This window comes from Cinclus cinclus, chromosome 2, assembly GCF_963662255.1.
Source record: "Cinclus cinclus chromosome 2, bCinCin1.1, whole genome shotgun sequence".
In the NCBI taxonomy this organism is placed as follows: Eukaryota; Metazoa; Chordata; class Aves; order Passeriformes; family Cinclidae; genus Cinclus; species Cinclus cinclus.
In genome coordinates, this window is record NC_085047.1 from 102,968,939 (window position 1) to 102,981,545 (window position 12,607).

Below are 12,607 nucleotides of genomic sequence, written 5' to 3' on the forward strand. Positions count from 1 at the left end.
TTCAGCAGTTCATGCAAATTTAAAACACAAAAATCAGCTTTTTAAAATTAATTTCTAGTTTTATCATATTGAAGTTCATAGGATGGCACAGCAAATGTGCTAATAAAATAATTTTCAGCTATGACAATAAATATGTGAACAAAATCTGATCCATAAACCTAATCAATGTATAACTAAATAAATTTAAAAAATATCCTAGTGTTACATGTACCAATAAAGAACAAACAGCCTAAATTAAAGGGTGTTTCATTTCCTTCTTCAGTGTCGTGGGATTTCTTAACTGGTATTGTTTTTAACACCCTTAATACAAAATTAATTACAGTAGAGACAAATTTTAAACTTAGAAATACAAAAATAAATAAAAAATCCCAACTCTCACAGTTTTTCTGGATATGGACATGTATAGAGACATGTTGTGGTACATGAAGTTAAACATGCTATATGAAATCAGTTTGATGTCCGGTTTTGTGCCCAATTCTTGCTTTTGTTAACATCCCTTGCACTATTACCCAGAGACTGCCAGATTACCTTCAAGAGACCTTGAAAAGCATGCAGATTAACTTTTTACAAACTAAGTTGGAAACAGTGACATATTCACAAATTGTTAGAACAAAATGATTTATGGATTTGCATAATGTCTAAGACAGCTGAGGACAAGACTGACATTTTTGCAGAAATTTGAGACACCTAGACAGTTTATAATTTTTCTTTTTTTAAAAAACTCACATTCCCCCTTCTCCCTCCCATTAAAGTACTGAATTTAGTATTATCAATAAGAGTGATTGCTGAAATGATCATTTATTAGCTTACTTTTCCTTGTCCTTGAATGATTTACTTCTTGTGATCTGAGGATTTCCAAATAAAAGCTTGGTTATAATTCTGGATTAAATCAAACCCTTGGAATCAGGTTTCCCAGTGAATTCTTACTAGCATGAATACAAAATTTTATGGTTTCTAAGCATCTAGATTTACAAACTTAACTGGAACAATAATGTGACTAATAGTAACTTACTACCACCAAAAGAGAACTGGACCTATTTTTCTAATTTTCCCCATATCTAAGGTGGATTTTTTTACATTCTAGAGCTTAACATCACAATCAAAATTGCAATTAAGGATGAAAATGGATGTAAATGCTCTGCTGTCTTGCCTTACAGGTCATCAAGACTGAACAGATTATATCTTGCCATGTGATCTTAAACTTTTGCTTTCAAGTTGGATATGGACAACTAAAAGTATAAAAAATTTATGCCTAGTGAGATCTCAGTACTCACAAAATGCTAGAAACATTGAGTCTTTAACAGATACTCAGATAAATATCAAGGTACATTGCATCTTAACCAAATTATGACAGCTAATGAACACGACTGGGGTATATCACATTTACCTCAGTAGCCATTATCACCCAAAATTTGTTCAGCACAATTGCAAAATGCTACAAAAACCAGCTTCTGTACTGATAATATCCTACCATTAGCAAGCAACAAAGAAACCTTTCAATCCTCACCCTCTCAAATACGGAAGAGTAGCTAGAGAGGAATGACATTCCATTTTAACAATAAATACCCAATTATTTCATATCATGCCGTTTTTTTCTATTGAACTTTCAAATCCGCATATTGTATTAACATAAAAAAATTAATGCTTTAAAAAGATCTGCCACAATTACGGTGCCTAGTTAATAGCACTAATTTAGAAAGCAGTTTTAACTTGCAACATTGCCTTAATGCAAAACTATGGCTGTTCTAAATACTTCACAACCAATATACAATGCTATATTCCTGAATAATTGGCTCCACAAGAGTTCAGTTACCAACCTTTCCAAAGGATCCTTGTCCTAGTACTTTCAGAAGTTCAAACTGTGAAGGGTCTGCTTTCTCATGTCCTTCCTTTACATGGTGAGTTATTGCAATTTCTTTGATACTTCCTTCTTCCTGAGAGAGGAAAACAGAGGAATAAATTTAGATTAATGGTTTACAAATATTTACGAATTCACAATATGTTGAAAAATACCAGTGCCACTGAACACAAAGAACTAGATGATGCCAAATAAAAGCAAAAAATACCCACTTAGCAATGCTATTTGCATAATTAAGACAGACAGCACTAATTGAGTAACAATGTAACCTAAACTTTTAGAGATGCACCAGGATCCAAACAATAATAGAGCAGACAGAAGTCAGCAATTCCCAAGCCTTTCCTCTTTGGTTCACAATTGGGTTCGTATTTCTGTTCCAGATTCACAACCAATTAATGGAAACCAATCTTTTTAAGAATTTAGTCACCTTAAAACACACCTAGAGTGCATCAAATGGACCAGATGTCTTTGGGAAGCCCTCCTTTTTAACACTTGAATGTGGACCACTACGCTGGAGCAATGCTAATGCTCACCTTTTAAGACAGTGTGAAAAAGCAACACTCTCCACTCCCACTTCAGCAGCAGGCTCCATCTGCCACTGACAAAATTCTGTTCAAGAAAGTATTTTGCCTTTCTTCTCAAGGAGAATCTATCCTATAAAAGCTGCCCAGTCTTCATCCTTTCCCCTTCTGTGACAAACTGGTCACCAGAAAGCTCTAAGCAGCAGTGAATCTGATCGTCTTGTGCTCTGCACTTAATGCAGTGTTTTCTGTACTGAGTTTGAAAATACCCTGAATAGTGACGCTCCTTTCCACCCAAGGAAAGAATTTCAGAATTTATCAGCATCAAGTAAGTAAAAAACCTGCATTCTTGTTAATGTCATCTGAAGATCTATCTAGGTATTACCTGTCATCCAATCTACTGTAAGTTAACACACAATGGACTGTTAGTTAACACACAGAAAGCAATATACTGTCTACAGTTTTAACTTCTTGTTTATTCTCTTTCTATTTTTTCTAGATGTTATAGTGAATAAAATAAATCTGAGAATACTTTTCATCTATTTAATGAGGAACTCAGACCTGTTTGATATTTCAAGGGACCTCTGGAGATCATCTTGTCTAGCCCTAAACCCTCTGCTCGAGCAGGGCCATTCAGAGCCAGCTGCCCAGGACCTGAGTATCTCCATGGATGGTAACAACCTCCTTGTGCAGCCTGTGGCAAGGCTCAGCCAGTCTGACAGTGAAAAAGTATTTCTTGATGTTCAGACAGAAAACTCCAGTACTTTCATTTTTGCCTACTGCCCCTGGGCAGCACTGAAAAAAGCTCTTAGCACTCTCCCTTTACGCTGGTCAAACCTCATTCACCATTGGGAATCCATGCTGAATAACCCCAGCTACCTTCCTGTCCTCCGTGTACACAAAAAATGTTTAGTTTCTCCTTGATTTTCCTGAGGATTAAGGCCTGGCTGACCAATCAGTGGTTCCCTTGATCCTTCTTGCCTTTTTTGAAGATAGGAATTGATATTTTCTTTCCTTCAGTTCTCAGTCACCTCTCCTGGTCATCACAGTAATTAGAAAATAATCAAGGGTGGCCTCACAATAACAGCTGTCAGGTCCCTCAGCACTCATGGGCATCTCATCAGGGTCCACAGACTTAGGTACACCCTACTCGCTTGAGTATTCTCTAACCTAATTCTCTAATCCAGTGGCATGACCTGACGGAAGGGCCTGAAAAATTGTATGAGAGAGGGTTTAGATTGAATATTAGGAAAAGGTTCTTCATCCAGAGGGTGGTTGGGCACTGGAACAGCTCCCCAGGGAAGTGGTCACAGCACCAAACCTGACAGAGTTCACGCAGCATTTGGACAATGCTCCTGGGCACATGGTGTGACTCTTGGTGACAGGGCTGTGCAAGACCAGGAGCTGGACCTTAATGATATTGATGAGTCCCTTCCACCTCAGGATATTCTATGATTTTCCTCTAAGAGTATGTCTTCCTTGGTCTAGTCTTTCCCTTCAGCTACATGCACCAAGGTGTTCACTAATTAGTTACAGTGATAGATTAGTAAAGGCAGAGTTCTAAAACTGTGTTTCTGAAGCGCTAATTTGTAAGTTTTTCAAGCATTCTGCAAACTTTATGTGCATGAATTGGTGCTGAAAGCATCCTTTTGCATCTGAGTACTTCAGAACTATATATAAATGCAAAGCAACTGTCCACCCAAGTCAGCATGTTCCAACACATGCTTCTCCCAGACTGCCAATTCTTCTTCAAAAGACTACAAAATTGGAAATGAGCAGCACACAAGAAATCCTAAGAGTTTGTGCGAGAGTCCATATATATTAAAACTCCAGCACATGATTTGGAATAATGCACAGAACGTGCTAGCTAGCAACTTTTAAAATCAGGAAGGGAAAAAGAATCCTCCAATGTGAAGAATATTATTTTAAGAATAGTTTTAGAATACCCAAAACAAATCCAAGATGCCATCTAAGTTTAGGTGCCTGTTTCCATTTTAAGACAGCCAAAATTTTGCATGTGTGTGCACACAGGCATGCTGAGTACTCCACCTAATAACCTGAACTTTTGTCTTTTCAGAAGAAAGTACTACCATCATTGACTCTCAGCTGAATCTTTATGGAGTCTGAAAGAAATATTGTTTCCTTTTACTTGTCAAAAGAATAAATTGCTGGTGGACATTTTTGGTTTTATCTTCTAAATTAGTATGTGATCAGTGGGATTACATACTACTTAAACCACCCACTGAATCTTAGAGAATCCCAAGGGAGGAATAGAACAGCTCAGCAAAACAGACTGCCAAGTACACATTACTGAAGATATTTTGATCCATTTCTGCTTAACTGTTTTACCTATTTGCTCCCTGGCAATCCTGGGAAAGTCTGAAATGTGAAACAGAACCCTCTCAAATATTTTCTATCTACTGCCTTCAGGGATGCAAAGCCATCAGGTGGGCATGAATAGGACATGGTACTGTTGGAGCAAGTCCAGAGGAAGGCCATGGATTTGAGAAGTGGACTGGAGCACCTTCCTTACAAAGACAGGCAGGGAAAGTTGGGGCTGTTCAGCCTAGGAGAGAAGTTTGCCTGGAGACCCCATAGCAACCTTCCAGTATCTGAAGGGGGCCTACATGGAAGCCAGAAGGGGATCCTTCATTAAGAACCATAGTGATGGGACAGGGAATAAAGGGTACAAACTGGAAGAAGGGAAATTTAGGTCAGGTATTCGGAAGAAATTCTTTACTGTGAAGATGGTGAGAAACTGGAATAGGTTGCCCAAGCATGTTGTAGATGCCCCAACCCTGGCAGTGTTCAAAGCCAGGCTGGATAAGGCCTTAAGCAACCTGATCTAGTGAGTGGGTTAGAATTAGCTGACCTTTATGGTTCCTTCCAACCTAAACCCTTCTATGATTCTATCTTGCATTAAAAGCATTACAAAACTCAACAAGAATGAGAAAAGAAGAAAATATATTTGCTTGCTCTCTATACACAAACAAAAATTATTATTTTTGAATGCAATGCAATTATTATGCAACCAACTTTCCAGTGGTTATTTTGAGTACCCGCTAAAAAACAAAACAACCCCCAAACCACCACTTCACATTCCTGATACCAATATTCTCAGACTTTTCATTTTCTCAGGGCTCAGTTACTCTTCAGTCCATAAAAGGCAGACCTAATAGAACTCCGTTTTAAATGAAAAGTAACTCAAATGATGTCCAAGTTTAGTTTGTTGGTAACACTTGTTTAGGAGCAAGATTTATGATGAGCGGTTGCCCACAAATTTGCAGTTTCCTTTTCTGACATAACTGATGAATGTTTGTTATTTTAACCTAAACAGTGTTCTGCAAATGCAGTTAAAAATACAAAAGCTAAGCCTTTTATAGAAACACAAATTATACGCAGAGGTAGTCAAGCCTCACTATCTACTTGAATTAAAATACCAGCCTTACACACTGTAGAAAGAGATCTCTGTTTTCAACCAACTGCACTAATTACATCAGATGATAGATGTCATCTTGCAGTAAACTGGAAGAGAAGCCAGCCATTCCATCTGGTACTGAATTGTTTGATCATTCCCTGGTACTTGGCAAAAACATTTGTCCCATGTGATGAATTGAAAAGAAATGAGATGCTGGAATGCTTGGGTCCTCCTTTCCTTTCTTCCATCCCTTGACAACTTTCACACAAGTATAGACAGTCAACTCACCAGCTGCAATGGTGGGGTCTTCCTTCCAGTTACAACTATACCCTACTGCCTACATTTTATTTGTGTTATCTATAAGCTTGGAAAGCTCCCTTTTCTCAAGCGTTATACTGCAGCAAGGTCTAAATAAAAGTCTCAAAACAATTACCTCTTCTAGGCACACATTCCTCTCAAGACCTTCTTCACACTAGAAAGTTACACTGCTTCAGAAAGTAATGTTAAAAAAACCTGAAAACAACCATGTGAATTAACTTTTAAGTGGTTATGACAGGCTTCCGCTACAGTGAAACTAAATACAGAATACAAGGGAACAAACAGAAGGTAACATTACTCTGAGTTTCCTTAACAATGTAATAGTGTTAAATCAACACTGGCCTAGAAGGGAAATGAGTGACAAACAAGTTTAGGTATGATTTTAAAATATCATATTCCAGAATAATTTCCTGTACAGATATAGTCTGCAAGTCAGAACTATTCTGGGCAGTATCTCTGTATAAGCAAGCTTATAGTAATATACCTCACAATACACATAGGAAAGACCACCAAATGGACCATATGGCACAGAGAAAATCTGAATGAAAAACTTTGCAGAAAAAAAAGGGGATTCTGCAACACCAAGGACAACTCATTTTTATCTTAAGTAATCAGCCTCAAACTGGAATAGGAAACATGTTTGCCAGTAAAACAAGAAAAGGACAGACATCTTCTAGGCAAGCACTGAAAAACTACTTAATCATTAACAGGCCAAAAATTGTATAATTATGAGCTATATAAGCTATAATAATAATAATAATCTTTATTACAAAAATAATAGCTTAATCATGTTGCTGGGGAAAAAAAAAATCAATATTTTAGGTACTTAATGAACATTAAACACTCATTTTGCTTCTAGCAATTGAATTTATGCGAATTTCCTTTACCTTCACTTTTTAATTCAAGAGTAAATTAACTTTGCTGCAACATAAAATACTGGTATTTGTTTCTGAGATCTTATTACAGGAACAACTAATAGATAATGCGTTAAAAGAAAACCAGACTTTGAACCTTAAAGGAAGTAGTATAGAGTCTTAGTAGGTACATATTTCTCAGTAGTAATGAAAAAGCCCAGAAAAGCAAGAGAAGAACATGAATTTATCTATACATAGACTCTTCTGCAATTTACCCTTGAGAATTCTGAATTTTCAGCAGGAGACCTGAAAACTGCTCTGTGTAAAGAAGTGGCCTGTGCAGAGCTGGATGGCATAAGTTCAACAGTGCAGAACAAGCTGTGTGTTATCTGCAGACCATTTTCTGAGCAGCATGTTCCAGGGACAGCTGTAAAGCTGGTTTAGGATTCCTAAACTGGGCTCTGAACTGGTATTTAGAACTACCAGTAAAAACCACAACACCATTGCAACACTTGTTAGTGCTTAAATAGCACCTTAAAAAGTGGAAGAATTTTTAGTCTACAAATTTTATGTACAGAGAAACAATCAACTAAAGATTAAAATAACTTAAAAATATTTATCAATGTATGCTGCAATATTGGCAAAATAATTCATGAGGAAACACTCCAAATCATCTAAACAGGCAGCACAGGATCAGATCTGTGCTTATTCATAGCAGGAAGAGGAAAGCATTCAGAATAAAGACTATTAGCACATCCAAACACCACAGGAGTGTCATGGCACCTAAAATTCTCAGCCTCAGCTTCCTGAAAAAAAATGCATAAGCAAAGTGTGAACATGGATGATGACAAGTGCTTGGCAAAGAAATTTCAAAATACCAGGACAGAAATAGGAAATTCAGCAAGAATTTACTCTTGAAGAGGTGTAGAGAACTAGATGTGAATTAACTTAAACATCAAAGAATAAACTGCTGTGTTACATATGGAATGCTTACTTAGGAAAGGTATTTCTGGAAGACATATTTCTCCTTTTCCAGATACTCCAAATTATGAGAGTATGAGTAGAAATATTTTAAACACTTAAATCTTAATAACAGCATTGTTTAGATAAGTTATGAAAAGAATAATTAGTTCATCAGCTTCATGATGAGGGACAAAGTCTTGAGTATATACTTTCTGATATACTGAAAGTATAAATTAAAATTATTATATGCATAAATTACTCCAAAGGAAAAAATGCAGGAGCTGCCTAAAAAACTGTAAAGTTTTTGTGCAAAAATAATAATGGACCAGTGTACTTAAATTGCTCTTACACACAGATGAGATTTAAGGGGTGTAAAGTCATGAAGTGACATAGAATTCAAAAGATAAGGAAAAAAAAGTACAGGGAAATATTTACAGCTTAAGATATTAAATCATAAAAGTCAATAGCATGTAACTCAAAAAGTACACTGTACCCATCCTGAACAGAAAGACTGACTGCACAGTCTCTGCTGTCAGCTTCAGTCAAATTAACTAAACAGAAAAGTTGACCAAAAGCAAGATACCCAAAAATGAAGATTCCTAACAAAGATGGGCATGCAAACAAGATTGGAGGTTGGACAGGTCCAGGAAGATTTTTATTTGATTCTAATAGTGTGGGATTTAAAAAAACTCAAATAAAAAAAATATTTCTAATTAACTATGCAGAGAATAACAAAAAACCTGACAGGTTTATTTTTTTTTATCATACCAAGAGCAAAGACAGATACGTGCTGTGCATACCACCAGTACCTAAAGAAGAAGGCTTTTGGAAAGAACATTCTATTTATTTTTAACATGTTGAAACACCTCAAAAGGATTAGCATTCATTTTTGGATTATTCTGAGGCCCATTATTGTGGAAAATGGATGTTCTTACTTGATGTCAAAAAGGAGTAACAGCAGTTAAAGGCTAAACAAAATAAATGACTCCCACACCATACCTGAGTTTCACCTGGAACAAATTCAGAAACAGATTTCTGACAAAGTTCTCTTTATAAAAGCTTGATTTAGAAAATCCATGAAGTTATTATTGCATGAGACATGTGCTAAATAACTACCCCATCTTGAGTCCTTTGCATCAGGAAGGGGCTATTGAAGATAATACGCAACATCCGCACGCTGTTACAAGAAGGGACTCAAAAGAACAAAACAAGGCTAGCTGCATGTTCACTTTCCCATGACATGAACATTACCCAGATGAAGGTGAAAATCTCCTCAGAAGTGCAGTGAATTTCTGCTAGCAGATGACTAAATACTGATCAAAAAAATCCCCTCTGCACACTTGTTGGCTATACAAAGTATAGCAAGAAATAGAACACCAAACCCATAACACCAGAATAAAATGTTTCATGGTTGAAGAAAGTAAAAGGCCACATACCAATTCCTTCTGCATCTAACAGAGATGGAAGTTATAAAATAGCATAAAAAAGAAACAAGAACAAAACATTAACCTCACATTTGTTTTAAATAAAACTTCTGAATTTTACAACACAATTTCTGGACAGAAAGAAACCCCTGTAATAGCTTTGCTTTTAGAACTGAGAAGAAACTTGACTATCAGTAGGACTTTTAAATAAACTGCCATTTTCCAAAGCACACATGACTAGGACAGATGTGGCTATACATAGTCAAGTTCTTCAAAACCCACTGGGAGGGAAATCTGACACATGCAACAAATCCTTGGATGGGTCCAGTAATCATGAAAGTTCTTTCTGGACATCAAACATTGTTGACGTGCTGACCAAAAACTGCAAAAACGAGGTTAAGAGTTTGACTTAAGGTAAACATTAGATAAGAAGTTTAACAATTTTTAATCTCAATAAATAATTAAAACCTTTATAATAGCTAAACCATCTTAAGTGACTGCTGGAGAAATGAATTTAAATACTGGTAATCCTGGTTCCAGCATTAGTCAGGTTTCACCTTTACCTGCTAATTCTGTATTGGTCTTAACAGAGTAAAGAAGGTACCAGAACCATTTTTGACATATAGTTCCTTACAGACATAAGTCTTAGTTATGACTTAATTTGCTCAAAGTTTTTTTTTCAGAGTTTTCATTGTAAAGTGATTTTCCAGCTCCTGTTCTTATAAACTCTTCCCTGAATTTATTTTTACTACTTCATTGTTCATGCTGTTATGGAAGCCTCTGCATCACTGATTTATGCTGCACATAGAGCAACAGCCCCCACGCTTCCAGCCACAATCCTCCTGCCTCGCCCTGCAGTGACCACAGCTGCTGAGGGACAAACATGGGGCTGTGCTTAGTGGCACTGAGAGTCCTTCCAAGAGTCACTGCCTGACAAAGTCCAGTCACTCCCCAAACTGTGCAAGACTTTTTTCTTAATACACCATTTAGCATTTAATTGTGCCAATATTGTGACTTTAAGACTTATTTTAAACAGGGCCTATTAATATATTTAAAAATCTTGGTGGGATCTTATCAGAAACTCTTTAGGGAACTATTTAATGAGTATTTTCTGTTTAAAATCACATATTACAGTATTTTTGGTGTCTATTTTATATGGTAATAATATACACATGAGCAACAGCCAGATTCACTATTAGGAAAGACTACAGTTCTGGAACCTCAACTCCTATAGTCAGGAATCAGAATACGAGAGAGGGAAAAAAATCCTTTTGATAGCTTTCATCATAACAATTAAGTCAAAACCATACTGCCCATATTGGTGAACATGTCCCTCAAACATCAGCCATTTTTCAAGGTAACATCTAAATCAGTGTATCAGTCCTAAAATCAGGGTATGCTGTTGACCATACAATTTTCAAAAAAGCAAATCCAATTAATAAAAAGCTTATTGCAATCTTATTTTTCTCTTGAAAAAATGTGCAGCAACAAAGATACTGCTTTTATCCTTTTTCATCTGTTAGTATAGATTATGTAGCAACACACTTTTCCATTTTCATTACAGAAGTAGCAGCTTTATTTTCACCCCTTTCAATCCCTTTTCAGAAGTGTTTTGCTTCCTTTAGACAAATGCACTTTCCTGAAGCACATGTACATTCAGTACAAGCAAAGATAAGGCTGAACACAGAAAAATGGATTCCCCAGCAATTTACTTAACACTGCTCCAACAGTGGTTATAAGTTGCCTTTTACTACTTTGTTACCTTTACTGTACTGCTAAGAGCTCTGCTGGACATGGCTGTGCTTGGCAAAATATTTGTCTGTCACAGGCATCATAATGCTGATCCCCATAATCAAATAAACCATTCCTGAAGTATTGACTATGATATTAAACCTTGGTGCTGAAGTTACATAAAGCAGTTATGACCTGTAAGGACAGTAAGCTTATTGAATATCAAGTGATTTTAAAAGGATGACTCAATGCTGGCACAGTTCCCCAGCTCATATACACAATTTCCTTTTCCTCCCCTCCCTTGAGTCAGGAAGTCTCCTAGATGCATTTTTATATTCCCAGTTTGTTATGAACATAGGATGAATTTTCAGCATTATGCAGAAATGAAGCTCCTTCTGAGCTATACTTTCTAAAGTAATAAAGAGCCAACAAACTGAAAACCAATTACTTTTACCTGTTGTATTAGAGCTTATAGAAATCTTCATTAAGGCAAAAATGGGAGTTAAAAATGTGATGAGTGCACGAGTATAGGTATTTTTAAATATCTTAGACACATTTTGCATACATTCATACAATCTATACTTTTTATACTTCTACTTTCAAATTCAAAACTACCTTAAAAATAAAACTCACAGTCCAACAAGTACTTCACAATTTCCCATTACTTTGATAAGCAGTGTTGGTGAGCTAAATCATGGACCAAAATCCATTCCTTATAACTGTGACTAATATTCAAGTTGAGTCACTTAATAGAACTACTTCTTATATACTTATACACAATTGTTCTAAGAAGCAGATTAAAAATACTGCTTCTGAAGTAGAAATTATTCCAAAACAACAAAATGCGAAGCAGTACCATGCATAAAATTAATACAAGATGATCTAAGGATATTCTGTGTATGTTGTCCTACATTAAAATCAAAGAAAAGCAAGAGTAGAGCAGAAGTTCTAAATCTGGACATCTGAAGTCAGAAAGACATGCTTCCACAATTTAAGTCTTTGCTTCTTTTTAAAAGATAGAAAAACTTACAATTTCAACTAACATCATATCACTTGTTGCAGACATCTATTGTTTTACCTGGTAGAAAATAAGATTTCCTAAAAGAAAACTGTATTTGTAAACGTTTAGTTTCAGGGTCTGTTTTTTTTTTAATGCTTACATTGTTAAGTTTCTCAGAGAAAAACAATCTGTAGAGATAACAAAAACATTGTATTTATGTATATCCATTTCCACTCTTTTTCATTTCTGCTTTTTTCTGCAACAATTTTGAGATCTAGAAGGATGTCTATGTCTGTATTTGTTCCACATAGCCAGCTCACAGAATGAAGACTGCAGACCTGGTTACGGAGACAGAGCTCCTCCCATTCTTTTGGTTGTACAGATGAAGCAAGATAGGAGTTTGAAGAATGCATCCTGTCCCAGAGAAACAAGCCAGAGGACAAGTAAGGCTTTACGGATAAATGTCGTTCACAGGCTAGGAGTGTAGTTCTGAAAATGCTTTCTTTCCTTAGAAAGAAAA

At 36.1% G+C, this 12,607-nt stretch overlaps 1 protein-coding gene across 2 annotated transcripts in view; it reads right to left on the reverse strand.

Moving 5' to 3' along the window:
• The window catches only part of RPS6KA3 (ribosomal protein S6 kinase A3), a 74,369-nt gene that overhangs the window by 38,298 nt on the left and 23,464 nt on the right, over positions 1–12,607 (reverse strand). For both annotated transcript variants that reach the window (XM_062488065.1, XM_062488064.1), the window contains exon 3: positions 1,818–1,934. In XM_062488065.1, coding sequence (XP_062344049.1) covers positions 1,818–1,934 — 117 coding nt within the window. The remainder of the gene's footprint in view (positions 1–1,817; positions 1,935–12,607) is intronic.